General features: G+C 64.7%; 1 protein-coding gene across 1 annotated transcript in view; it reads left to right on the top strand.

Moving 5' to 3' along the window:
- Positions 1-23,781, top strand: part of LOC124527698 (semaphorin-4D-like) — a 29,948-nt gene extending 6,167 nt beyond the window's left edge. Inside the window, 15 exon segments of the mRNA XM_047100865.1 lie at positions 3,688-4,036; positions 5,438-5,583; positions 7,781-7,843; positions 9,255-9,353; positions 12,174-12,267; positions 12,692-12,805; positions 13,528-13,679; positions 14,627-14,802; positions 14,891-15,047; positions 15,862-16,084; positions 16,830-16,945; positions 20,490-20,668; positions 20,752-20,795; positions 21,594-21,967; positions 21,969-23,781. Coding sequence (XP_046956821.1) covers positions 3,937-4,036; positions 5,438-5,583; positions 7,781-7,843; positions 9,255-9,353; positions 12,174-12,267; positions 12,692-12,805; positions 13,528-13,679; positions 14,627-14,802; positions 14,891-15,047; positions 15,862-16,084; positions 16,830-16,945; positions 20,490-20,668; positions 20,752-20,795; positions 21,594-21,967; positions 21,969-22,520 — 2,589 coding nt within the window. The 5' untranslated portion in view covers positions 3,688-3,936 and the 3' untranslated portion in view covers positions 22,521-23,781.
- The last annotated feature ends 543 nt before the right edge of the window (positions 23,782-24,324 follow it).

Here is a 24,324-nt window from a genome sequence, read left to right as displayed (position 1 = left end):
AGAACCGCACCACACAGACTTCGATGCACGGTATTGCAAACAAAGAACTTGCCGTTCCGCGGTGCACGTTCCTGTTGCCTGTGCTATTACCCATCAGTGCCATGCTCTTGAAGCCACAAGCCCCCCGTGTCCGTGTGGCGGGAGGGCCGTGTGCTGGTGGCCACCGCGCATCCGTCCTGTCTCTGTGTTCGGTGACTTTGTACTGGGAGCACAGAGGCGCCATTTACGCCCCAGAGATGGGCACGTGCTGCGAAGCCGGCTCCGCACCCCTGCCCCTTGTCCCCAATTGCCGGCACACCGCTGACGATGTTCCCGTGTCCTCTTTCCAGTTCCCAAGCTCTGTTGGATTTTCATGGGCTGACGTGCTGTCCCCATGTTTGCCCTTACGGTTTCTGTCCCTTAGATGCCACTTGATTGGGCTTGAGAGGAGACTGAGATGAAGCTCTGAGCGTGGGTGCCGTGTTGCACAGGGATTCTGCCGTCCCCTGCGTCTGGGTTCTTAGCCTGGCAGCGGTGTGCGTCCTGGGATGTCCCAGGCCAGTGACTTCTCTCGGGGACCTGAGTGGGAAGTCACTGTGTCGTTGGGCCCTTGCAAACATTTCTGCCAACAGAGGGGGGGAGGGGGGTAATGAAACATGCCCCCGGACCTCGAGTCTGCCACCAGAAGGTGCTATGGGCTGTGGACACGCTTGCCCCAAACCTCACACCCGCACCTCTTGTGATCAGGAAGCGCCCCCGCGCTGGTGTGTGTTTTGGCTTTTAATGAACTCTGTTTTTCTGAGCACTTTTAGAGCCCCAACGAAACTGAGCAGAAACTACGCAGAGTTCCCTCACACCCCGTCCTCACACACACACACACGGCCTCCCCGGGTCAGCAAGGATCCTCCAACCCCAGCACTTACCCCTCCTCCCCTCCTGCCTGCCCCGCAGCCCCCGGTCTCACCACCACCCTGGTGTGGAGCATTCCCGGAAACCCTCACCCGCGCGGGAGCTCAGAGTTACGGAGGCTCTGGGAGCCACTGCCGGGGACCGATCAGCCACACGGGGAGAACGTCTTCTCGGGTAAACGAGACCGTGCCGTGGGCTTTACACGCACGATCTCTGGCGCAGACGCATTTGGGGACGTTGTGAATGGTGCTGACAGGTCGCAGACGGGCCCGTTCAGTGTGTCCAGCTGTGGCCTGGACAGAAAGGTGGAGGGAACGTGAGACGCAGAAGCTGTAAGGGAGGTGAACCATAGCTCCCCACTCAGGTTGAATCCGAGAGAGAGAGAGACGTTTTGTGTGGGAAAGTGACATGCTCTGATTTACATTAAAAACCTTACTGTGGCCACTGCTGCTGTTTCATAAACGTACTAGAAGGACGTTTGGAATTAATCGGACTGCTGGTAACAAAAACCTGCAAAACAGTAACTTAGAGATTATTTGCTTACTAACAAGTGAGATAGGCAGAAGAAAGCAGGTGTGAGGTCTCCAGTATGTTGTGAGGTCCCCAGTGGATTTCCACGCGGCTGGTTTTAGAATGAGACCCTTATCTTCATGTTCACAAGGTGGCTGCCAGAGCTCCAGCCATCACATTTGAGCTCCAGGCGCCAAACAGAGGAAAAAACGAAAGAGAAAAACCGCAAACACTAGCTGAGTCAGCCTTCTTCAAGAGCCTTCCCGGAATTCCTACCTAATAGCTTCTGTTCACATGTCTTTGGCCAGAATGCCCCAGGGGAAGCTGGGAGATGAGGCTAGCTGGCCACATTGCCGTCCCGGGTACAGTCAGGCTTCTGTTCGTAAGAGCGAAGGGACGCGGGTGCTGGGACAAGCGGGTGGTTGTCTGCAGCGCGCGGCAAGGACGGAAGCGGGCGAAGGCCTGGGCAGCCGCGCAGAGGTCCGGCTGGGGGTGGGTGTTGCTTAGATCGCATCGTGATAGGGGTGGCCCTGGGGGCGGGGAGCCGGGGGGCGCCCGGAGCTCCTGAGCCGCCGGCAGCATCCGCACAGACCGCTGCTCCCCCGGGCCTTGTGGGACTTCTGCAGGGGTGTTGAGCGCTCACCGGACTCTGAGGTTGCGTCACGAGCGGGTCACGTCGGGGACGCGGCACAGTCGAGTCCCCCCCTGGCCTGGGCTTCCGGAGCCGCCTCGTTCCCCTCCCGAGGGCGGGAGGGCGTGGTCCCCGCCCCCGGTGAGCGCGTGCCGAGCCGGCTCCGTGGGCCACCGCCTCCTTCCCTCCCCGCGTGGGCTTCCTGGCGCATCTTGGGTTGCGCTCAGAGGCGGCCCCGCCGTGCTGCGGATCCCCGGCGCGGGGCTTGGCCTTCAGACCGGCGCCCGTCCCTGTAAGTCGTTTTATTGGCACGCGGCCACCCGCCCCGTTCACGCAGCGGCTGGCGCTGCTTTTGCACCACCGCGTGGACCTGAGAGCCGGGACAGAGACCGCAGGACCCAAGACCCCCAAGATGATGCCCCCCCGGCCCCCGCCCAGGAGGTGCCCGTCCCTGCAGAGAACGGGCCCCTCGCCTTCAGGGGCTGATGGTGGCCTCAGGCCGAGGGCAGACACTGGGTGGATGGGGCCCGCTGGGCGCGCCTTCTGCGGGAACAGGAGGTACGGAGCGGGTCCTCCCCCCCCCCCCCCCAGGGAAGGCGGGCGAGCGGCTGAGGCCTGGCTGTGCCCGGTGCCAGCCCTCTCGCAGAGTCCCCCCAGGGGGCAGGAGCTCAGGACAGGAGCCCTCCCCTCCCCGCCGTCAGTCCTTCCCTTACCAAGTGGGGTGGGGCTGTCGCAGCACCCCATGCACGCGAGTGACAAATAGACGAAGTTAAAATTGAGAAGACCCCCGTCGAGTCCAGAGTGATGCTGAGGACAAGCCGTGCTGGGCTTTAAGGCTCAGACAAGGATTCCAGGGGCAGGATGAGGGAGGAGCCCCGGAGGGCTTCCTGGAGGCAGTGGCTTGCCTAGGTGAAGAGAAAATGAAAACTTCTCGCAAGACTGTCTTGGGAGGTTTGGTTCGGCCTGAGGTGTCAGGAAGCAGCAGGGGCTGGTACAGCAGGTTGCAGGGGCCCCGGGGAGGCTGAGCAGGAGAGGACTGTCGTGGGGGTGCGGAGGTGCGGGCTGGCCCTTGTATGTCCCTGAGGGGTGGTGCCATCAGGGGGCTGAGGGGAGGGCTCCGGAGAGGGGCCCAGGGCTCCGTTGGACTGGGAGACCTGCGGGTGGAAGGAGGAGAAGGAGGCGAGCCGTCCCGCACGGCAAGGTCACGTGTGCGTGTGCATGCGTGTGTGCAAACACGCCCACGGCTCAGCCTCCGTGCGGCTCTCTGGTCTTTGCCCTGGCTGACCTCGACGGGGTTTACGGGAGCTGGGAAGCCAGGGTCTTAGAGGGAGAGCGTTCCCTGGTTCCACAGCTTTCCATCACGTTACCAGCTGGCCGCGCAGGGAGGAAGCTGGGGGGCCAGGCGGGCAGTGGCCCGGTCGGGGTCCCCGCGTCTGTCCCACGCTCTGCAGGCCCGAGGGGCAGGAAGCTCTGACCTCCTGGAGCCCCGGCCGCGCCCCAGGTGTCAGTGTGGTCAGTGCGGGGCTGCCCCCGGGAGCCCCGTGGCATCCTCACCACCCCCGCTCCTGCGCGGACAGAGCAGGGGGCAGGTCTAGGGATGGAAAGCTGGCGTTAGCACACACCTCCTGAGCCGTAACCTTTCTTCTCATTACTTCCAGAATTTCTCCGTGAGGCCGGAAAGAAGCATACCGTGTGAGAACCGGCTGGCCTTCAACGTTCGCGCTGGTGACCTTGCCCGGCGCCCGGGAGATGCGGGTCCTCGGGGCGCGTCCCGCCCAGCGTCTCCGGGCTGTGCTGTGGGTCACAGCTCCTAGGCTCTGAGCAGCGTCTGCCGTGACGCCCACCGCGGCCCCCCCGCCCACGAGCGTTTGCTGCCAGAGCCCCCTCTGCTGCGCCCACCCGTGAGGATGTGTGTCCCCGTCGGGGGGCTGCTGGCCACCCTGGCCACGGCGCTCGGGGTGGTGGTGGCGTTTGCTCCCGCCCCCAGGATCACCTGGGAGCACAGAGGTAAGGGCCCCCCTGCTCTTGGGGTTGACAGGTGGGCGCCCTTGGGTAGGTGGGTGCCCGGCCGCGTGGGGGGAGGTGCCTGGGTCACGGGGAGCACGTGGGGGCTTGCTCAGGGCCTGCTGGCCGGGTTTCTAAATCGGGCCCCTGGAGAGGGCGCGTCTCTCCCTCGCGCCTGACGGCCGAGCACAACCACACTGAATGGCCTGTTTTTAGGACATTTAACCTGTGTGGCTGAGCTTGCGGCCGGTTGCTTTCATTTGCCCACGGTTCGTTTCTGATGTATCTCCCCTCCCGGGGGCTGTGTCTTGAGACCCCTGGCTGCTCGCAGGGGGTGCCGAGTGGTCTCGCGCACAACCCCAGGCAGCGCGTGCCGGGAGGGCCTTCGTCCGCGTGCATCCGTGCCCGGCACGGGGAGGTCAGGAGAGCAGAGAGCGTGAGCCCCAGTGACACGTGGAAACCCAGGTTCAAGGCGCACCCGGGGGCGCCTGGGGGGCTCAGTCGGTTAAGCGTCGGACTCTTGATTTTGGCTCAGCTCACGGTTCGCGCGTTCAAGCCCCACGTCGCGCTCTGCGCGGATGGTGTGCAGCCTGCTTGGGATTCTCTCTCTCTCCTTTCTCTGCCTCCCCTGCACGTGCGCACTGTCGCTCTCTCAAGATAAATAAACTTTTAAAAACCTACATAACGAAAGATAAAAAGATATGCTGCTGCCGGACGGACAGAGCGGAGAAAGCGCTCCTTCAGAAATGACGCCCATGCGTTTATCCTCCTCCTGAGGGGCTGACTGTTGAGTCTCTCGTATTCGGGGTTACGGATGCGGTTAGCTGATAAGTGAGGAATCTCCTTGACAGGTTTCTCTCCTTGTTTCTCTCCTTGGCGGGTTTGTGGTGGTTATGCCTGAAAAATGCTTGGGTTAAGGGACAGGTTTAGCGAAACAGAGTGTGTTTTAAAGGTTTTGAGGTAAATCGTGATTTTTCTGAGCAAGAAGAGCTTAACTGGCTTTATTCTCTACACACCTGTTGCGCGTTACGGTTAAACACACGTAGAGGAGAGTCTGGGAGACACGGCGGTCGGCAGCCTGAGGCGTGAGGACGGCCCGCGGTCTCCTGGGAGGTCACGTGCTTGGAGGTCACGCACTAGGCGGCCATGCTGCCGGGAGACCACACCGAGTGCAGGGCTTGAGGGAGCTCAAGGGACGTCGGGCCACGGTGCCGGTCGAGCGCAGTGGCTCTGGGGCCTCGCGGGGTCCCGCGCTCTGGGTGACCGTCCTAGCGGGTCTGCTCTCGCACAGGCGCCTGAGCTCCGGGGCAGCGAATCCTCCACGGGCCTGGCGACGTGAGTGTGCGTGGAAGCAAGACGGGGACTCGGGAGGCACCCGGGCTCATGTCCTCCCTTCCCCCCCAGAGGTGCGGCTGGAGAAGTTCCACGAGCCGGGCATCTTCAACTACTCCGTCTTGCTGCTGAGCAAGGACAAGAGCACCCTGTACGTGGGGGCCCGGGAGGCCGTGTTCGCCCTGAATGCACTCAACATCTCTGAGAAGCAGCACGAGGTGAGGCGAGGGCGCCCCGCTCTGCCCCCCGGGGCCGCTCACTGCGCTTCTCCGGGCGCGTCAGGCCCCTTCCGGGCTGCGGCCCCTCACCGGTCCCGCACGCCCACGGGCCGGTCACCTGGAGGCTTGCTTCCGGCCTGCGTCCGGGCCGCGTGTCCCAGGTGAGCCGGGCGGCCTCTGCCCTCCCTGGGCCGGCCACTCACCCGGGGCCCCCCTTCTCCTCTTGGAGTTTTGACTTCTCATGCCGGCAAATCTCGGCCACCCGGAGGGCAGAGGAAGCGGTGACCGTGAGGCCTGTCCCCTCTCGGGTCCTGCAGCCAGGTCGCCCTCTTCCGCCCCTGTCTTCGTGCTCTGCTCCCTCTGGAGGCTTTGAGGGTGGTCCCAGGCGCACTCTTCATCATAGGGCTTCCCCAGGTGTCTCCCAAAGGAAAGGACTCTTTTTGTCCACGTAACCGAACCACCATGGTCACGTCCAAAAGTGTCATCAAATAGCTGATGTTCGGGTATCAGAGACTCTCCTAAGGCTGCTTGAATGCCGTTGACGCGGGGCCGTCCGCAAGGCCGTCCGCTCTGCCCGTCACATCTTGACGTCCGGCCACCGTGCTGGCCCCTTCCTGGGAAAGCCACCGCTCTGCGCCCTCAGTGACAGGCCGGCCCCTCCTCCGAGGCGGGGTCCTCGCCCCAGCCCTGGGCCTGTGCAGAGCAGGGCAGGGCCACGGGTGCCTCGAGGATCACAGAGCGGGATTTTCCGGCTCAACGTTCCCTCCTGTGTTGGGAGCGGGAAGCTGTCGGTCTGGGGGGGGGGGTGGGGGGGGTGGGGGTGGGGGAGGGCACACCTATCTGCTGCTCACGTCCCGCGGGGCCAGCTCCTTGGAAGTGGCTGGATCAGCCCTTAGAATCTTGGCTGTTATTTGCCAGTTTCTAACGAGTTCCTTCCCTCCAGAGGGAGAGAGTGGTGTTGGGATATCTGGTTTTTGAGAATGACCTTGGGGCCGTGTTTGAAGGGCCTGGATCCACGGGCAGCCGGAGCCGCCCCGGATGCTCAGACCGTCCCTTCCCCGGCGGGCGGCCTCTCCCCCACCTCTGGCTGCTTAGCCGCGACCCCAGCGGCTGGAATGGGCTGCTTCTCTGGAATCGAGAATCTTGATTCTGTGTTTTGTCTCGGCCCCCCGACCGCGTGCTTATTTCGGCCTGACTCTCGGACGGGGTTCTGTGGTCATCAGCCTTCGAAGATAAGCGCAGTGCTGACCCCGTGGGTGCCCTCAGAGCCTCACTGCTCTGCTGATGCGTCCTTGTCCCCTGGGGGCCTAGGCCCTCGGGGACGTGACAGATACAAAGGGAAGCCCGCGCGAAACCCTAGGAACGTGACCGGGGCCCGTCAGCGTGCGCGTCCCGGGTCCTCGTGCACTTCACGTAGGCAGCAGTGAAACGGTTAGCGCATCAGCCTCCGAAGGAAGTCGCCCGTTGCCGGGACATTCCTTTTGCGTGTTCCGGGTAGGACTTCTGCTAAGACGTCCCGCACTGCGGATGCGGGAGGCGAGTTAGCGCAGGACCGCGTACACGGGGACTCGCCACTCTGCCAGCGGGCAGCTCCGGGCGCGTCCTGACCTCTGAGCACCCGGCGACTGGCTTCGTCTGGGCACCGGCCATGGGACTGTCACACGGGGAGGTGGGACAGCTTGGGGACAGTGAGGCAGGCGTGGGGGAGCCGCCGTCCTCCGGAGGGCGAGGGGCTGAGGCACGTGCCGGCCCCCATGACGCGTCCCCTGGCTCAGGTGCTGGGAAGGGGGGAGGGGGGGAGCGGGCGGTCGCCCCCTCACGGCCACGGTTGCGGAGCTGAGGGAAGCCGGTCCTGCCGTCCACCGACGGCCAAAGGAAACGCAACCCGTGTCCTTTTCTTCCCGCCCTCCGTTGGCTTTGGGGCGAAGGAGCCCGCGCTGCTGTGGCTTGGCTCGCTGTGACGGACTGAAAACCCGACTGTCAGCCCTTTGAGCTTTCCTGCTGCTTTGCGGCGACGGACGGGATGCTGGGCGGCCAGGGGGGCTCTGATGGCTCCGGACCCCGGCGTCTGCCGGCCCAGCCTCGCTTTACAAAGCCTCGCTTGTGCGCTCTTTGTAAACTGTGCATTTTTACGCCGTATCCCCTTCCCCCTTGAACGGGAGCACGTGCTGAAACGGATTCTCCTCTCTCCCCACAGGCATATTGGAAGGTCTCAGAAGATAAAAAGGCAAAATGTGCAGAAAAGGGGAAATCGAGACAGGTAATTTCTGGTCTCGGAACCCCAGCAGCCTGGTGACGTGGTCGCGCCCCATCCTGCCAGGCGCCCTGTGCCCAAGCGATGAGGCAGGGTCGCTCTGAGCAGGTGCCAAATGTGGCGGGCATCTGAGAGATGTTTTTAAAGTTTGGCTTCGTTGGATGCATTCAAGTGGCCCCAAAACTTGGTACCTTCTGGTACCTTCTTCTGGTGCCTGCTGGCCGACGGCGTAAAGGGCAGAGTTCAGACCCCCGCTGCCTCCCAGAAGCCCGAAGGGGCGCCGTGGGATTTCTGGAGTTTGGGCAGCAGCCACCCCTTGAGAATCTGCTCCTTCCCCCGGGAGATGCCAGGCCGAGCGTCTGCCTCCCCCCGGGGCTCTGGGCACCCCCCGCCCCCAACCGGCACCGGGCCCATGTCAGAGTCTCCCAGCATCGGAGCCCATCTTCTGTGGCAGTGGGGGGCAGGATAGCTGAGTTAAGGTAAATTTCAACAGTTGGCTAATTGCAGAATAATCAAAAATGAGAAAAGAGAAAGTTTTGGCTGAAGTTTTTTTAGCAGAACATCAGACGCTTGTACTGAAGTCAGTAGATCCAAAGTTGCCTTAGGAAACGGGGAGAAGGCAGGCTTTGTGATGTAATGACTGGGGCTGCAGGGAGGGTCTGAGAGCTGTCAGACCGAGGGCTCACCCGGCCCAGCGCAGAGGCCGCACGGGGACGCGGGCCCCTCCCGGCTCCCGTGGGCAGGACGAATTATTGCCAGCCAGTTGAAAACCGTCCTAGCGAAAAGAAACCCACGAAGCCTCGCCGAGCAGAGATAATTTCGGGCGAGAGCGCATGCCTCCCGGTCCACACCAGCCCTGGAGAGTGTGCTCCTGTGACATCTGGTTTTCCTGCGGGCCCTTTCTCTGGCGGAGCCGGCTCGGCCCCTCCCTCCCAGCCTGTCCCCTGCACTGGGGCCGGCAGGGTGGGGTCTCCTGGGGGGAGGAAGGCTGGCGGGATCCCACCTACTTTCCCCTCTGCGGCTCTGGCCGCACGTGTGAGGCACGGGCTGTGTGTTGGGTGCGACTAACGCGGATTTTCGGTGGCGGGTGTCCGGGAAGACTTGAGTCCGTGTGCCTTTGCTGAGTGTCGATCGGCGGCTGAGGTGAAATCCCGTGGCCCCTGGCGGCCGGCGGGGGGGACGCCGCAGAGAGCAGAGTGCTGGGTCCAGCGGGCAGACGCAGGTCTGTCGGGGGGACTGGGGCTCCGAGGCTGTGCCCGCCGCCCAGGCAGGGCCGAGCCAGCACGAGAAGACGGGGGTGTCCGAGGTGGCAGGTGAGGGGCGGCCGGGAGGCAGGGCCGTGAGGAGCCCGCGTCAGGCATGGGCGGGCGTCCCCGGGGGCCGGATGACGGCTCACGGGCGCGTTTCTCTCCCGCAGACCGAATGTCTCAACTACATCCGCGTGCTGCAGCCGCTTGGCCCCGGTGCCCTGTACGTGTGCGGGACCAACGCCTTCCAGCCAGCCTGTGACCACCTGGTGAGGCTGTGCCCCGCCCCCTGCCCCCCCCCCCCCCCCGCCACCTCGTCCCGGGTCGGTACTGCAGCTGGTGGGGCCCAGGCGGCGTCGGGGGCTCCCCGCTCTGCACAACAGCGGGCGTGAGGGTGTGGCCGCTCACCAGGGCGGGACCCGTGGGGCCAGCGGAGCTGGCAGTGGGGGACCCGCTGGGAAGTGTGCTGGCGACACAGAGAAGCCCCGGGGTGCCACGGTCCGGCCTCCTGTGTCCTCTTTGCCACGTTTTGTGCTCTGCGGGGAGACCTGCTGCGGCCTGCGTCCCGGTCAAAGGGGGGAGTCAGGACTCTGCCCCCAGACTACGTGTTCTCGGTTCACCTGTGTTACGGCCCGAACGTGTCCCCCACATCCACACGTTGTAGCCCGAATCCCGCCACGTGTTGGCATTTGGAGGTGGGGCCTCTGAGGAACTATCACGGTTACATGTGGTCACAGAGGCGAGGCCCTGATCCCGCAGGATCGACAGCCTTCTGGGAAAAGCCGCCGGAGCCCCCTCTCCACCACACGAGGACAGAGAGAAGGGGGCCCTCGCCAGGCACCGGCCTTCCGGATCCCTGACCTCAGCCTGCAGCCTCCCGAGCCGGAGGGAATGGGCGTGTGTGCGGAAGCCGCCTGTCCGTGCCCGCTGGGACGGCCCGGCCCGGCTGCTGTCCGCTCCTGGGGCCTCACCATGCGGGTCCGCCGTGGACACGGAGCCGCCGACCTCGGCCCCGGAGCGCACCCCCTCCCGGGGGCAACAGCACCGCACGACGGTGCGAGCACCTCCCTCGCCGACCTGCACGGGTCCTGCTGAGCCGGGCCCGCCTGCTGCTGCACTGGGGCCTCTGCAGAGGGGCCCCCGCGGCGTCCTCCCAAGGCCCTCGCTCCCGGGGCACGTTGGGCAGCATCTTGCTGGGAGAAATTCCTTTTACTCGGGCACCTGATGAGCCATTTGTAACAACCACCGGGAGAAGAGAAGACGCGTTTTTGGTTTTTTTTTTTTTTTTTCAACGTTTTATTTATTTTTGGGACAGAGAGAGACAGAGCATGAACGGGGGAGGGGCAGAGAGAGAGGGAGACACAGAATCGGAAACAGGCTCCAGGCTCTGAGCCATCAGCCCAGAGCCCGATGCGGGGCTCGAACTCACGGACCGCGAGATCGTGACCTGGCTGAAGTCGGACGCTTAACCGACTGCACCACCCAGGCGCCCCTGAAGACGCATTTTAAATGCACATGGGGATTCAGAGTGAGGCACGTGGTCTAGTGACCGTCCCCGACTTGGGACAGAGAGCACGCCTCAACCAAGAGCCTCGTTTGCTGGAACCCTGAATTAACTAGAATTTAAAGAAGATTCTCCAACCTTGCGTCAGAGATAAACGACAGCCTAAAGTACGGGCAGACGGAGTTTGCGCACAGACCCCCGGGGTGGGCGCACCCCCCGCGTGGCCGGCTGGCGGTCTGAGCCCGCAGACGCTGGCTCTGTGGGGTGCGGTGCTCTGAGCTCTGAGTCTGGGTCCTCAGGACAGACATCGCCTGGTTCTGCATAAGGGAAGAGCGTGCCGGGTCGTGTGAGAAACGCCCACACGTCACAGGGTTTGCTGGCTGGAGTCTAGCCCCTCCGAAGCTGAAAACGGATGGAGACTCCAATCCCGTAGTTGTAAGGGGGTCAGATGTTTCCTTTAAATCCGGGCCTGTTGTTCGGCCCCGTATTTTCAATAAGGACGTTCACGCCGACGGGAAAGTGGATCCCGCCTGTGTATCTGGCACCTAGATTGCGTGGGAAGGGACATACGTGGGCGTGCGGCACCCTGACCCGCGACCCCTAAACGCCTACCTGACCAACGCCAAGCCTGTCGTCGCCCATGAAGATTTACAGTCATTGCCAACGCCCTCTCGTGTCCGCTCTGCCCCCCTCATTTAGGCGGCCTCCAAACCTCCCCTAGACGGGCCATCCGTTCATGCCCCAATTTGTGCTTTGAGACCTGAGAGGGGGGTCTGCCTGGAGAGGTGGGCCCAAGATCCCCCCGGGCCTGTGAGCCCTCCCTCCGACAGGCGACGGGCCCGCACCCACTCCCCACCGCTGTCCGTGTTCCTCAGCTTCTCCGCACTGGAAGGCGGGAGGTGGTGCCCACCTTCATTCACGCAGGCCCGTCCCGTGTTTCTGGCAGCAGGCGCGTAACTTCCCACTCTGCCTCCAGCGGTGGGTTTCTTCTCTGACCCTCCAGCCTCCCTGCACTGTGCGGGCACGTTCCCAGCCGCTCACCTGTCCCCGGGCTCGGGGCCCCGTGTCTCTGTGCACAGAGCTCGCTCGTTCCTCACGTATCGGGGCTGCTCACTCCTTCCTCGGCTGGTTTTGGGCTCTCGGGTCAGGCCAGGAGGGTCCCCAACACTGAGGCCGTCCCCCGTGCTTTCTGTTAGTACAGGATGGGGTGGCAGAAGGGGGGGACGCCGCTGCTTCTGCCCATGGGTCTGGTCCGCCACGGCCGTGGGTGCCGTCCTTGTTGGACGTAGTTGGCGCACGGCCTTCCGAAGGCTCCCTGGGTGCCTCCCGCCTCCGGTCTGCCCTGGCCGCTCTGGGGCCCTAGAGCCGCCAGCATCTTACAGAGGAGTAAACCGAGGCTCCGAGGTCCTGCGCGGCTCTCGTGGCGCCGGCGTCCAGACCTGGGACTCACGTGGCCGCCCACGCGTGCTCTCCCCTCCGTGCCCCCGGGTGGCGAGTCTGTGAACGTAAATGGCAGAGCAGGAGGGTGCTGGGAGACTAGGAATTCAGACACCGCGTGATGCCCTTTCTTCTCGTTCGCTCGCAGAACTTAACGTCCTTTCAGTTTCTGGGGAGAAGCGAGGATGGCAAGGGCAGGTGCCCCTTTGACCCTGCACAGAGCTACACGTCCGTCATGGTCGGTGAGTCCCGCCCCAGGTCAGCACGGGCTGGGCTGCCTCCCCCTGTCCCGGCGGAGGAGACGCAGCCCCTCCGTAGACCCCTGTACGAGCGCTCGGATTCACTGCAGAAGGGTGACCGGCCACCCACCCCCCATGGCCAGAGGTCACATGTGTGGGAAGGGGTCATTTTGTGTCCGTCCTCTGTGCGCGTCCCGTGGCCCCTCTTACACCCGAACGTGTTACTTCCCGGGTGCGGGTCCCCTGGGGTTCCCGCCCCAGCTGCTCGTGAAGCAGCTCTCGCGTGGAGCGCACAGTCGTCCACGCGAGGGACCGAGACGGAAGGCTCGCGACGCAGCATCCGTGGCCTCCCTGCTTCCCTGGGCCGGGGGCTCGCGTCTGGCTGCCGACCGCCCCTCCTCTCCTCTTTCTTCCGGGGCCGCTTAAGATGGGGAGCTGTATTCCGGGACGTCCTATAACTTCCTGGGAAGCGAGCCCATCATCTCCCGAAACTCGTCCCACAGTCCTCTGAGGACGGAGTACGCGATACCGTGGCTTAACGGTAAGAGGCAGGTGCCCCTGGGTCTGTCTGTCTGTCTGTGGCTCTGAGTCCCAGCGAGGGGCCGCAGACACCTCCGGCCTGGGACGGCCCCATGTGGGGTGCTTCTGGAGCTGCCGGGGCTCCGGACTGGGGCCTTCCTCTCCCTGAGCACGGAGGGGGTGGTTCTTTGTGACACGAGAGCCTGGTGGTCCCTGCACCCAGGCTGACCGGCTCGCTCACCTTCGGACAACGTGTGCGTGGTGGATTCACGCAGCTGCTCACACGGGGCTCTAGTTGGCGCTGGCCGGCGGGCCGTGACCTCCTGGAGGCGGGTGGTCTGGGGGAGGAAGGACCCCTGGCTTCCCCTCACTGCGGGGCGGGTCTGCTGGTCGGGGGTTGTCCGCTTGAGGCACGTGCTGTTTGCACCAGCAGGTGTGTGTGTTCTGGCGGGTCTCTGGGATCTGGGTCCCCAGGGTCCCCAGGGTCCCCAGGGTCCCCAGGGTCCCCAGGCTGCCTGCCATCGGGAGGCGCAGCCTGGGTTCTCGGGACCGGCCCAGACCGTGTGTGTTACAACCGCGATCTCCGGCACCTCCTTATGCCGAGGAGGACGGATGGGCACCGTGCCCGCCCCGGGCCCTGGGGTTTGTCTGGGGCATGGTGCATGCACTAGCTTGTGCCTTGGCCGGGAGGTGCCCGGGCCCCGCGCTGTGGCGGGGGGATAACCGGGTGTCTCTTGCCTGCAGAGCCAAACTTCGTCTTTGCGGACGTGATCCGAGAGAGCCCGGACGGCACGGACAGCGGGGACGACAGGGTGTACTTCTTTTTCACCGAGGTGTCCGTGGAGTACGAGTTTGTCTTCAAGCTGATGATCCCCCGGGTGGCGAGGGTGTGCAAGGTGAGCCCACTCCCCGATTCCCCTCTGGTCCCGGCTGGGAGGACCGGTCTCGTGGCCCGGGCTCCAGGCCTCCTCCTCCGAGATGTCCGTTCACCTACCTCGTCGTTCTCCCGAGCCACGGACGGGTGTGCACGGCCTGCCCCCGGGCAGTCCGGGAGTCTCCCTGCGGGCCCCGGAGCATCGGTGCCGAGTGTGGCCAGAGGCCCAGCCTCAGCAGGCCTGCTCTGGACACACCGTCCTCGGACCTCCCAGGCCATATAGGAAGTTGGCTTGTGTTCACCGCATGAGCTAAATTCTGCTAGAATTGGGATTTCAGCGTTCCTGCATCAAGGCGGCGAGGGGGGTGTGCGTTCACTGCCCCCAAGTGAGGATGCTCTGATTCCAGAGTCTTTGGCATCCAGATCTCTGCGTTTCGGGGCTCCCTCCAGAGCAGGTCACGTCAGGCGTGTCTGTGATTGTCCCGGGGGTGGGGGGGCAGCCCACAAAACCTGTCTGGGGGGGACCTGGCCGAGGCCCTTTGAAACGACTGCCTCCCTCTGGGACGAGGAACGTGTTTGGGGGGACCCCCGACGTGTTGGCCTGAAGCAGACGGGAGCCCCCGCTCCGTGGCCCTGCCTCCAAGGCTGGCTCGCAGGGGTGGGGAGCACGGGGAAGGGGCGCGAGGCTGGCGGAGGTTCTGCCGCTGTGACGCTGTGCGCGGCCCGCCGGGCCCTCCGGCCGCCTCCGGGTGATCCGCGAACAGGCCTTTCTTGGTTCTGTGTTTTAATCTGAGACCCCAGCCGGCGCAGACCGGCTGCCGTGGCCACGTGGCCATCCACGGCCCTTCTTTTCCCACCGTGGCCTCCGTCCACCGAGACGGGGAGGCTCGGGGCCGCGTACGTGACTGACTCCCAGCTGCCTACGGGGAGTCAGCCCTCCCCCCACTACGCACGTCTTTGGGGTTGCAGGGGGACCAGGGCGGTCTGCGGACCCTACAGAAGAAGTGGACGTCCTTCCTGAAGGCCAGGCTCATCTGTTCCAGGCCGGACAGCAACCTCGTCTTCAACGTGCTGCAGGCCGTCTTTGTCCTCAGGGCGCCGGACCTGAAGGAGCCCGTGTTCTACGGGGTCTTCACCCCACAGCTGTAGGTGCCCCGGCGGGCCGGCGGGCGGGTGGGCTGCGTGTCTGCGCTCCCCCCACCCAGGACGGTCACCCTGCCCCCTCGTCCCCAGGAACAACGTGGGGCTGTCAGCCGTGTGCGCCTACAACCTGTCCACGGCCGAGGCGGTCTTCTCCCGTGGGAAGTACATGCAGAGCGCCACGGTGGAACAGTCCCACACCAAGTGGGTGCGCTACAACGGGGCCGTGCCCACGCCGCGGCCCGGGGCGGTGAGTGGGGGCGGGGCGGGAAGGGTGGGCCCGCTCCCCTTCCCGCGTTCCCCTCACCGCGTGCCATGGCGCGGCTGTCCCTGACCGGGCCCGCGCCAAGAGGCTCTTCCGGCCAGCAGGGGTGTTTTGTGGAATCAACGTTGCGATAAAAATAGGTCTGTCTTCACGTGCTGCTTCCCCCCAAAAGCACGGTTTCTCAGCAGTGGGCCGTACCCCCCACCCGTTAATGTGAGTCACGTTTGTGTCTTCCCGAAAGTAGTGACTCTTGTGTGGAAACCGGCATCTGCCCGTCATGTGGCTGGTGTGTGGGGCCGTGGCCCGGGCGAGTGGCCTGGGGCTCCTCCCTGGGGGTCCACGCCTGCCAGCAGCCGTCAGTTCCCTCCACGGGTGTCATGAAGTAAATCGTGGTCACGTGATTACAAATTTCGGTTGACCTTTGTGCTGTTTGGAACCAGACCGTTTTTAGTGATTTTAGCAGAGATGTCGAGGAAGAGCTATCAAGCGATAAGCCGTTATTTTTCAGTTTCAAAAGCTCGATACGGTTTTCTCATTTACAAATAGACGCCAGCAAGTTCGCTGTGTGTCGTGAAGCGGGATTAGATCTCGTGGACACACGCACGGCTGCCCTTCCCGACCGGCTTTCGGGCCACGTCTTCGGATTCCTGGGGAAAGGTCGCCGCTCACCTTCCCCGTTGGCAACAGCGCTCCGCATGGCGTTGTCACGGTCTGCGCCCCGCGGGGGGCCTGCGTGCGGGGCTCGTGCGGGCCGTGCGTCCGTGAGCACGCGCGTTCACGGCCGGTCTGCCCCCCGCAGTGCATCAACCGCGAAGCGCGGGCGGCAAACTTCTCCAGCTCCCTGGGTCTGCCGGACAAGACCCTGCAGTTCGTCAAGGACCACCCCCTGATGGACGGCTCCGTGACCCCAACAGACAACAGGCCCAGGCTGGTCACAGGCAACGTGAACTACACGCAGATCGTGGTGGACAGGACCCGGGCCCTGGACGGGACCGTCTACGACGTCATGTTCATCGGCACAGGTGGGTCCGGCCCCCCCTGAGGACGCCGGCAAAGGCAGCTCCTTCTTGCCGCGAGGCCAGCGTCTCCCCGGGCGCCCGGAGGGGTCTCCGGCAGGGTCTCCGAGAAGCCGCCACCCCTGGCTGGCCTCCGCCGTCTGACCGTCAGACCGCTGGGGCGCTGACTGAATGGCCGAGTCCCGGCCCCCGTGTGGGGATCCAGGCCCGGTGGGTCGGGGCTGGTACGCCGGGAGTGGTGCCCGCGCGGGCCGGTTGAGAGCAGGTGGCAGAGAAGTCCCACGTCCCCACCTGGAACTCTCACGCAAGCGTCTCTGGAAGTCGGGGGTGGGGGGGGCTGGGGGGGTTGGGGCCGGAGCAGCAGCGGCCGGAGGGCGCCGGGGTCGTTCCTGGGGGCTCCAGCGTGCCCTGAGCCCTCCCCTCCCCGGGGCCTTCACCACACGGCGCCCCGGAGGGCCGCTGGAGCCCGAGAGCCACCTCTCCTGTGATGTGGTAGCACCGGGTCGTGGCCCTGACTTCCGCGGGAGTCAGCAGTGGGAGGTCCGTTTCTCTTCCAGGAAACAGCGGAGTGACCGGTGCTGCTCGCGCTGTCAGCCCGCGCCGCCAGTGGCTTCTCCTTCCCATGTCCAAAGTGCGGACGGCTTCGGCTCCTCAGCGTCTCATTGAGGGGAGGAGCCTAGAGGAAGAACGGGGGCTGTCGGCCGCCGTGACCGTCCAGGCGCGTCCCTGACCTGTAGCTTTGCCCTTGCAGACCAGGGCGCCCTCCACAAAGCTGTCAACCTCGAGAATGACGCCCACATCATCGAGGAGACCCAGCTTTTCCGGGACTTCGAGCCGGTCCAGACGCTGCTGCTGAATTCCGAGAAGGTAGAGAGGACAGGCGGGCGGCCTCCCACGTCCCTGGTCACCAGGCAGACAGGTGGCCTCACGCGTCCCTGGTCACCGGCCGGGCAGCCTCCCACGTCCCTGGTCACTAGGCAGACAGGTGGCCTCACGCGTCCCTGGTCACCGGCCAGGCAGGCGGGCAGCTTCACACGTCCCTGGTCACCAGGCAGGAGGGCGGCCTCACACATCCCTGGTCACCGGCCGGGCAGGCCGATCATCTGTGTGGTCCAGATGAGCTGACCTCCGGGTTCTTACAGAGGGCCCCGTGAGCCCTGGGGTTTGGGACGGAGGGAAGGCTAACTGGGGAGATGGAACAGTCGCCTCAAGTTGACCGAGCGTCCCGAGCTGCTGGGGTTGACGCCCATCCACAGGTGCATCTGTGGGCGCAGAAGAGCCCGCCCCAAGGGACGATGGTTACGTCTGTGAGCCTGCTCCCCCAACGAGGCACCTTCTCCCCCATCAGGGTCGGGATGGCGGCACCTTTGCCATAAATGCCGGGAGTGAGCGTTTGGGGCTCGGGGGCCGTAGGTCCCTGCCGTTGTGCACAGGCAGCCGTGGGACGTCCGCACACGGGTGGGCCTGGCTGCCTTCCAGCAAAATCTTTTTTATGGAAACAGAGCTCAGGAGGTCATGTAATTTTTGAATGTCGTGGAATATTATTCTTTTGATTGTTTTCCAGCCATTTGTATAAGACATGTTATTAGTTGGTGGGTAGCATAGAAACAACCAGGGTCCTGGGTCCGCTCTGGAGGCCGTCCCCTGCCATCTCCCCACGTGGCCTCGGGACACGTGCCTCCTCATTTACAGCCAGGGTGGAGCAGGCCGGGGCCCCACGATTCGTGGCTGCATGAGCCTGGCAGGCCGGTCCTGCCTTAGACTCCTCCTCTGCATCTAGGGGTCAGCAGACCCGGGGTGGCCCGGCCCTGTCCTTTGACTGTGGCTGACAACCTCACTTCCTGTAGAGCACCCACAGGGCCTCGTGGGTGTCCCCACGCTGCGAGCCCTGAGCCGACGGGCTCCGGGGACTTGGCAGAGCCAGGGTCAGGGCCAGAAACGGGAAGCCCGGCTGCGAGCCTTTTCCCTGAGCTGCAGTCTGACCGTCACCTGCACCCCGCCTGTAAAGCCTCGCTCTGGACACCAGGCCCAGCTGCCCCGCCTCGCGGGGCGTTTCCCTGATGCCGAGGGTCTCCTGTCTGACCCAGCACAGTCCCCAGCCTCCCTCACACCTGGAGGGGGTCGGCCCGCAGCCCCTCAGGGCGGCCTCCCGGCCTGGTTCCTGATGGGGGCAGCGGGCAGCAGGAGGGGGCGCCCGGAGCCAGGAGAGAGAGAAAGGCAGAAGTCGACTTGTTGGCCAGAGCCACCCGTGGGTCCCGCCATCGTGAGTGTCAGAACTTGGATCTGGTTTTCAAACTTCCAGGGTCACCCAACAGGGCCGTCTCCGCTGCCGGAAGGGAAGGAGACCACAGAGCCTAGGCGGGCCCTGAGCCGGCAGAGACACGGCATCGGAGCCTCGCGGGCCCGTTAGGCCGCCCTCCCCCGCCCCTGCTCCCCGGCTTTGCTGTGGGAACAAGGAAGTCCTCCCGGCCGCGGCCCCGCTGCTCGGGTGCTCGGCCGGGCTGGGGCGCATGCCCTTGGGGCCCCCAGATTGTCACGTGTGCACAGAACAGAGGCTGGGCCCCCGGTGCAGACACTCGAGACCACAGCCCCGCTCGCCAGTGTCATCTGGGGACGCGGGCTTCTGGGCGTGTGGGCGCCGGTCCTGTGGGACGGGTGAGGTTGAGGAGGATCTGGGTCAGCCCTGTGCTCACCCGTCCGCCCGCTGGCCATGCGGGGAGCCACTGGCCCGTCCTCCCAGGAGCCCTGCACTGGGGCAGCCTCGGCTGTCTGGCCCTAGCGGGAAGGTGTCGTGCGGGCCGCGGCCCCTGCCCTCTCTTCGGGCTGGTGGGCCTGGGTAGGCTTGGGATGGCGTGTGCGCCCCCGCAGTGGCAGGAAGCGGCTGTTCGGCGTGGAAAAGACGCCCGCCGGCAGGTTCCTCTGGGCCAGGACGCTGGCCATCGCTGTAGAGGCCGGCCAGCAGCCGCCGCTGGTCTGGGCCGGTTCCCCATCTGTCCTCATCTTGGTGGCCTGCTTAGTTGTACGGAGTTTTGTGGAATGATCCCGGTTTCCTCGTGCACAGATGGGGCTGAGGGTGTGGGGACGTGACCGTGGAGAGCACGGAACCCACCATGCGGGGCCAGGCTGCGTGTGCTGAGTTGTGGACGTGTGTTCAGACCCTGAGGGGCTAATGCTTGTTTGTGGAGGGACCGCAAGGCTGCCCCCGTCAGTCCGTCCTGTCTGCTGACTTGTGCGCCCACCAGTGGTCACGGCCACCCCTTTCCAGGGCGTTTTCCTGTCCGCTCCCCTCCACATCTGTTACTTGGTGGCCGTGTATCACGGGAGCCCAGCCCTGGGGTGGGGGTAGGGCAGGGATATGGAGCCCGCCCTCCCCACGGCCACGCCATGCACACAGGTCAGCGTCGGGCGGGGCTTCCCCGGCAGAGTTGGCGTCCTCTCCCGGGTCCCTTGACCTCTGTGAACCAGACTGTGATCTGGGATGGCGTCCCTGGTCCTGACAGCCTGGCAGGCACGTGATGTCACGTACCTGGGTCCCTGCTGACCGCTGTCTCTCTCTGCCACTTGTCACGTGAGAATCTGTTACAGAAGGGACTTCCTTCCTCTCGGCTGCACTCGCGCACAGTGGGTCACGGGGCGGGCGGCCCCAGGGCCTCAGAGCGGAGCCGGACTCGAAAGTTAACTCACAGCCTGTCCTCCAGGGGAAGGGCTGCGTGTCGTCTGGGTCGAAACCACCAAGTTCTGTGGAGCTTGGGAATGGCCAAGGTGTGTGCAGACGTCGGGGTGAGGTGTCGTGGGCAGAGGACGACACACACGCAAGTTCCGGAATTGCCCCCCCCCCCCCCCCCCCCGCGGCCAGGGCTACACGGCAGGCGGCGTCCCGTGGGGGATCCTCCGTCCCAACTGAGCCCGGGAAAGCAGCCGCCCGGGTGGGGGGTCTCGCACGTGCTGGGAGCCCGAGGGAGCCCGCCTGGCCCTGTGCCCGGAGCACCGCTGTGGGTCTCCCCGTGCCCGTGTTCCTCCCCGCACAGCTAGACGCGTGCTGGAATCCACGCTCCGCCCACGCTCGGTGGCCCCTCCTTTCCTGGATTCGGACCCTGACTCGGGCTTCTGTGTGGCTCCCGTCGGGTGGGCAAGAAATGGGGCTCTGACCGTGCCCTTCGGCCTCTGGCCTGTGGCCCCCTCCACACGGAGCGGCTGACCCCGAGCCCCAAGGAGGGCAAGGTCTCGGACGGAGGCCCCGAGTGCTCAGCGCGTGGGCGGCCGTGACGCTGCCGCGAGGGTTTGTCTGAGACCCCACCCCGCCAGTCTCCGGTTCTGGAGGCTCCTGGATGAGGAGACGTGGGCACGCGGGCCCGAGAGGCGCACGCCGGCTGCCCCCCACGCACCTGTGCCCTCTGTTTCACACCTGCAGGGCGGAAGGCTTGTGTATGCGGGCTCCAGCTCGGGTGTGGTGCAGGCCCCCGTGGCCTTCTGCGGGAAGCACGGCACCTGTGAGGACTGCGTGCTCGCCCGCGACCCCTACTGCGCCTGGAGCCGGGCGGCCGCGGCCTGCGTGGCCCTGCCCCCGCACCAGACGGACGGCCCCAGCAGGTACCGAGGGCGGGGGACCCGCACCGCGCACACCCGTCAGGGGGAGGGGGCGCGTGCCTGACCCGGGCCCGGTTATCTTGCAGGACTCTGATTCAGGAGATGAGTGGCGACGCGTCCGCCTGCCCGGGTAAGTCGGCCGTCCTCGCCGAGCTCCCTTGGGGGGCGGCCGGTCCTCGTACCCATCTCATGATGCTTCGGTGTCGTGGCGTTGCGTCCATCCGGGTTCTCTTTCTCTGCTCCGAACAGAGGTCAGGTATCCGTGAGGATACGGAGGCCGACCCCCCGTGATCCCGTTTTATCGCAGAAAAGGGCGTCTGAGGTCGTGGGGTGTGTGTGTTTGTTGCACAAAAAGCACTCGGCGTCCACCCTGGGACACCCGCTCTTGAGATGCTCCTCTCTTTGCTGAGCTCGGGCTGGTTAAACAGACCCTGAGGGTCCCACGGTGGGCGGGCGGCGCGGCGGGAGGGGCGTCCTCACCCCTTCGTCCCCTCCCAGGCAGCCGTGCCCTGGGCTCTCGCGTTCCCGTCCCTGACCCGACAGCTGTCGCCAGCTGGGGCAACTTCGGGGTGGACCCCTCGCGCCCAGAGAGGCCGCGAGGCGGGAGCCACGAGCAGAAGCACGTGGCGCGTGGCTCCCGTGTTGCCGCTCGGCCCCCGGGGAACCGGGACGCCAGACGGGGTCCCTGCCGCTTGACTGTCTCCGACTGTCTTGTCTCCGACTTCCTTGTCCTGCTGGGCCGCCATCCGGGGCTCATCTTTGCTTTTCTGTCACGCATGTCTTTATCTCCTTAGTTGTTCTGGAAGATTCCGTGTGGCTCCAGTGGGTGGAACTCTCGTGTCCTCTTGTGCGTGTTGACCTATTTTTAGAAGGAGCCGAGTAGCGAGCCGCGTTGTTGATGCTGTGCACGTTTATTTTGATGTTCCAGATAAAAGTAAAGAAAGTTTCCGGCAGCATTTTTTCAAGCACGGCGGCACAGCGGAACTCAAATGCTCCCAAAAGTCCAACCTGGCCCGGGTGGTGTGGAAGTTCCGGGACGGCGTGCTCGACGCCGACGGCCCCAAGTACAGCCTGGTGGGCAGGAAGCACCTGCTCATCTTCAACCTGTCGGAGGGGGACAGCGGCGTGTACCAGTGCCTGTCGGAGGAGCGGGTCCGCAACGGGACGGTCCTGCGGGTGCTGGCCAAGCACGTGCTGGAGGTGAAGGCGGCCCCGAGGGCCACAGAGGCCCCCGCCTCGCCGGGCGCCCGGACGGAAGGCGGGAGGACCACCGCCCGGGCGGTGACGGAGCCCGCCCGCGGCCCCCCCCCCGCAGACCTCCGCCGCGCGGGTCCCCGTGCCCGGGGCCGTCGCCCCGCCGCCCAGCCCCGCGCCCACGGGCACATCCTGCGAACCGAAGATCGTCATCAACACGGTCCCCCAGGTGCACTCGGAGAAGACGATGTATCTGCAGTCCAGCGACAACCGTCTGCTCATGTTCCTCTTCCTCCTCTTCTTCCTGCTGTGCCTCTGCCTCGTGTCCTACAACTGCTACAAGGGCTACCTGCCCGGGCAGTGCCTGAAGTTCCGCTCCGCCGTGCTGCTGGGGAAGAAGCAGCCCGTGGCGGACTTCTCCGAGTTCGAGCAGAGCGCCAAGGAGACGCTGGTGGAGCCGGGCAGCTTCTCCCAGCAGAACGGGGGGCAGCCGCGGCCGGCCCTGGACACGGGCTACGAGACGGAGCAGGACACCATGGCCAGCAGGGTGCCCACCGACAGGGAGGACTCGCAGAGGCTGGACGACCTCCCGGCCAGGGACGGGCCCTTCGACGTCAAGTGTGAGCTGAAGTACGCCGACTCGGACGCGGACGGGGACTGAGTCACCGCCGGGAGCCCGCGTCAGCACGCCTGTCCCGTGTCTTGTCTCTTGCGTCGAGCTTGTGATTTGGTCTTCGTCCTTTCGGAAAACGGCGAGCATCGCACCCCGGTCCCCCGCCGGGCCGCGGCGTGAGACGCCCCCGCGGGCGGCGCGTGGGGCCGGGCTGTCCCCGGCCCGCGGACGCTCGCTCGCGCCTGGAGCGTCCCCTCCTCAGAGCAGCCACTGAAAGATCCTTGAATTCCAGATTGGAAATGACGTTTTTGTTTATCAGATTGGTAACTTATCGCCTGTTGTCCAGATTGGCACGAACCTTTGCTTCCCAGGAATTATTTTTTATGGTTTTGCTTTTCTCGTGTTAGGTCGTTTCTGTTTTAAATCACCGAAGCAGACGTTCCAATATTGCGAAGATGTGCATCTTCCAGGTTTTGTTGTACGTTAGGGGAAAGATACAGCTTACGTTGCTTACGATTCTCAGGGATAAACTTACTTTGGGTAAATGTGTTCTCTACCTTTTAGACACGTAGACGAAACCATCTCTTGAGCACACGTTTTTTTTTTTTTTTTAAATTTTATTCCTTGAGGGAAGCATCCTTTTCAGAGAGATTTTCTTTCTGTGGTTTTTTCTTCCCCCCTCTTGTTTTAACTCTTTCAAAGAACAGAAGACGGTGGAAGGCTGGCCCGTGAACCAGGCGGGGCCTTGAGCGCGGGTCGGCGGAGCCGGCTGGCCCCGAGCGGAGGGAGCGTGCGTTTTGCCATCGGATGCCCACGGCCACGGCTTGAAACCTCCCGTGCAGATGGACGGACGGACGTTCACCGGGCATCCGCAGTCACGTCTGGCTTCTGTCTCCCGTCCACCGCCCACCCGGACGACCCGCTCGGCCGAGCCGAGCTGTCCACGCCTTCCGGCAAGCAGGACCGCGGTGGCCGGACTGGCCTGTGTCCCCACGAGGCCTGGCGGCTCGTGACCCCACGCCCCACGGCCCCGCGTGGCCCGGCGCTATCCTCGAAGGTGCGAGTGGGCGAGACGGTTCAATCTCCACCTGTTGCTTCCCGTGCGCCGAGAAGGCTCTCTTTCCCGTGGCGAGGAGCAGTGACCTCTGGATCTGTGTGCCTGCGTGGACAGTGTTGTCTTAAGCATGATAGGACTCGACCGTTGTGGTGTACACATTTGTGTTTTATAAGATTTCCTTTGTTTTTATTTTTCTACTTTGAATTGTATACATTTGAAAAGTAACCGAATAAACGAGCAGCTTATATCCTCGGCGCGGGCACGTGGTTCGCTGCGGCGGGGACGGTGTGCTGACCGGCGGGCGGGTCTCGGGGCGGCCTCGGTCCCCTCTCTTTTCCTGTCTCTGCTTCCCTTCTCTGGCGTGCAGGCCCCGAGCCTCGTGACGTCTGCCTCAGCGGCCTCTCTCTTTTCTGTCCTCTGTCTCGCAGCCTCGTCTCTGCCCTTCCCTCCTCCGGGGTCCTCCTCCTTGTCCTGTCGGGGCCCCGGCTCATCTTCCTCTCCCCGAAGCCCCTGGCCGGCCTCGGCCTCGGGGCCTGAGCGCAGCCCGCGGGTCGCCTTGCTGCCGCCCTTCCTGAGCGACCAGGCCCAGCACGTGCACGCCCTGGGGACCTTCCACCTCTTCTGCCAGGCCACAGGTGAGCAGGGCGCCTGTCGGGGCGGCGGGTGGGGGGCAGGGCCCCTGACAGAACACCCTTCCTGCGGCTTCTCCCACGAGGAGCCAGATGTTCACCGTCGCAGGCCCGGCAGCCCACGGTCGGTCGGTCTGTCGCGGATCTCGGCCTCCGCAGCCCCAGG

This window comes from Lynx rufus, unplaced genomic scaffold (assembly GCF_022079265.1).
Source record: "Lynx rufus isolate CCGP_SWC_20201006 ecotype Redwood Valley unplaced genomic scaffold, mLynRuf1.p SCAF_10, whole genome shotgun sequence".
NCBI lineage: Eukaryota > Metazoa > Chordata > Mammalia > Carnivora > Felidae > Lynx > Lynx rufus.
The sequence above is the reverse complement of the archived record's forward strand: the minus strand, read 5'-3'. Positions and strand labels throughout refer to the sequence as shown.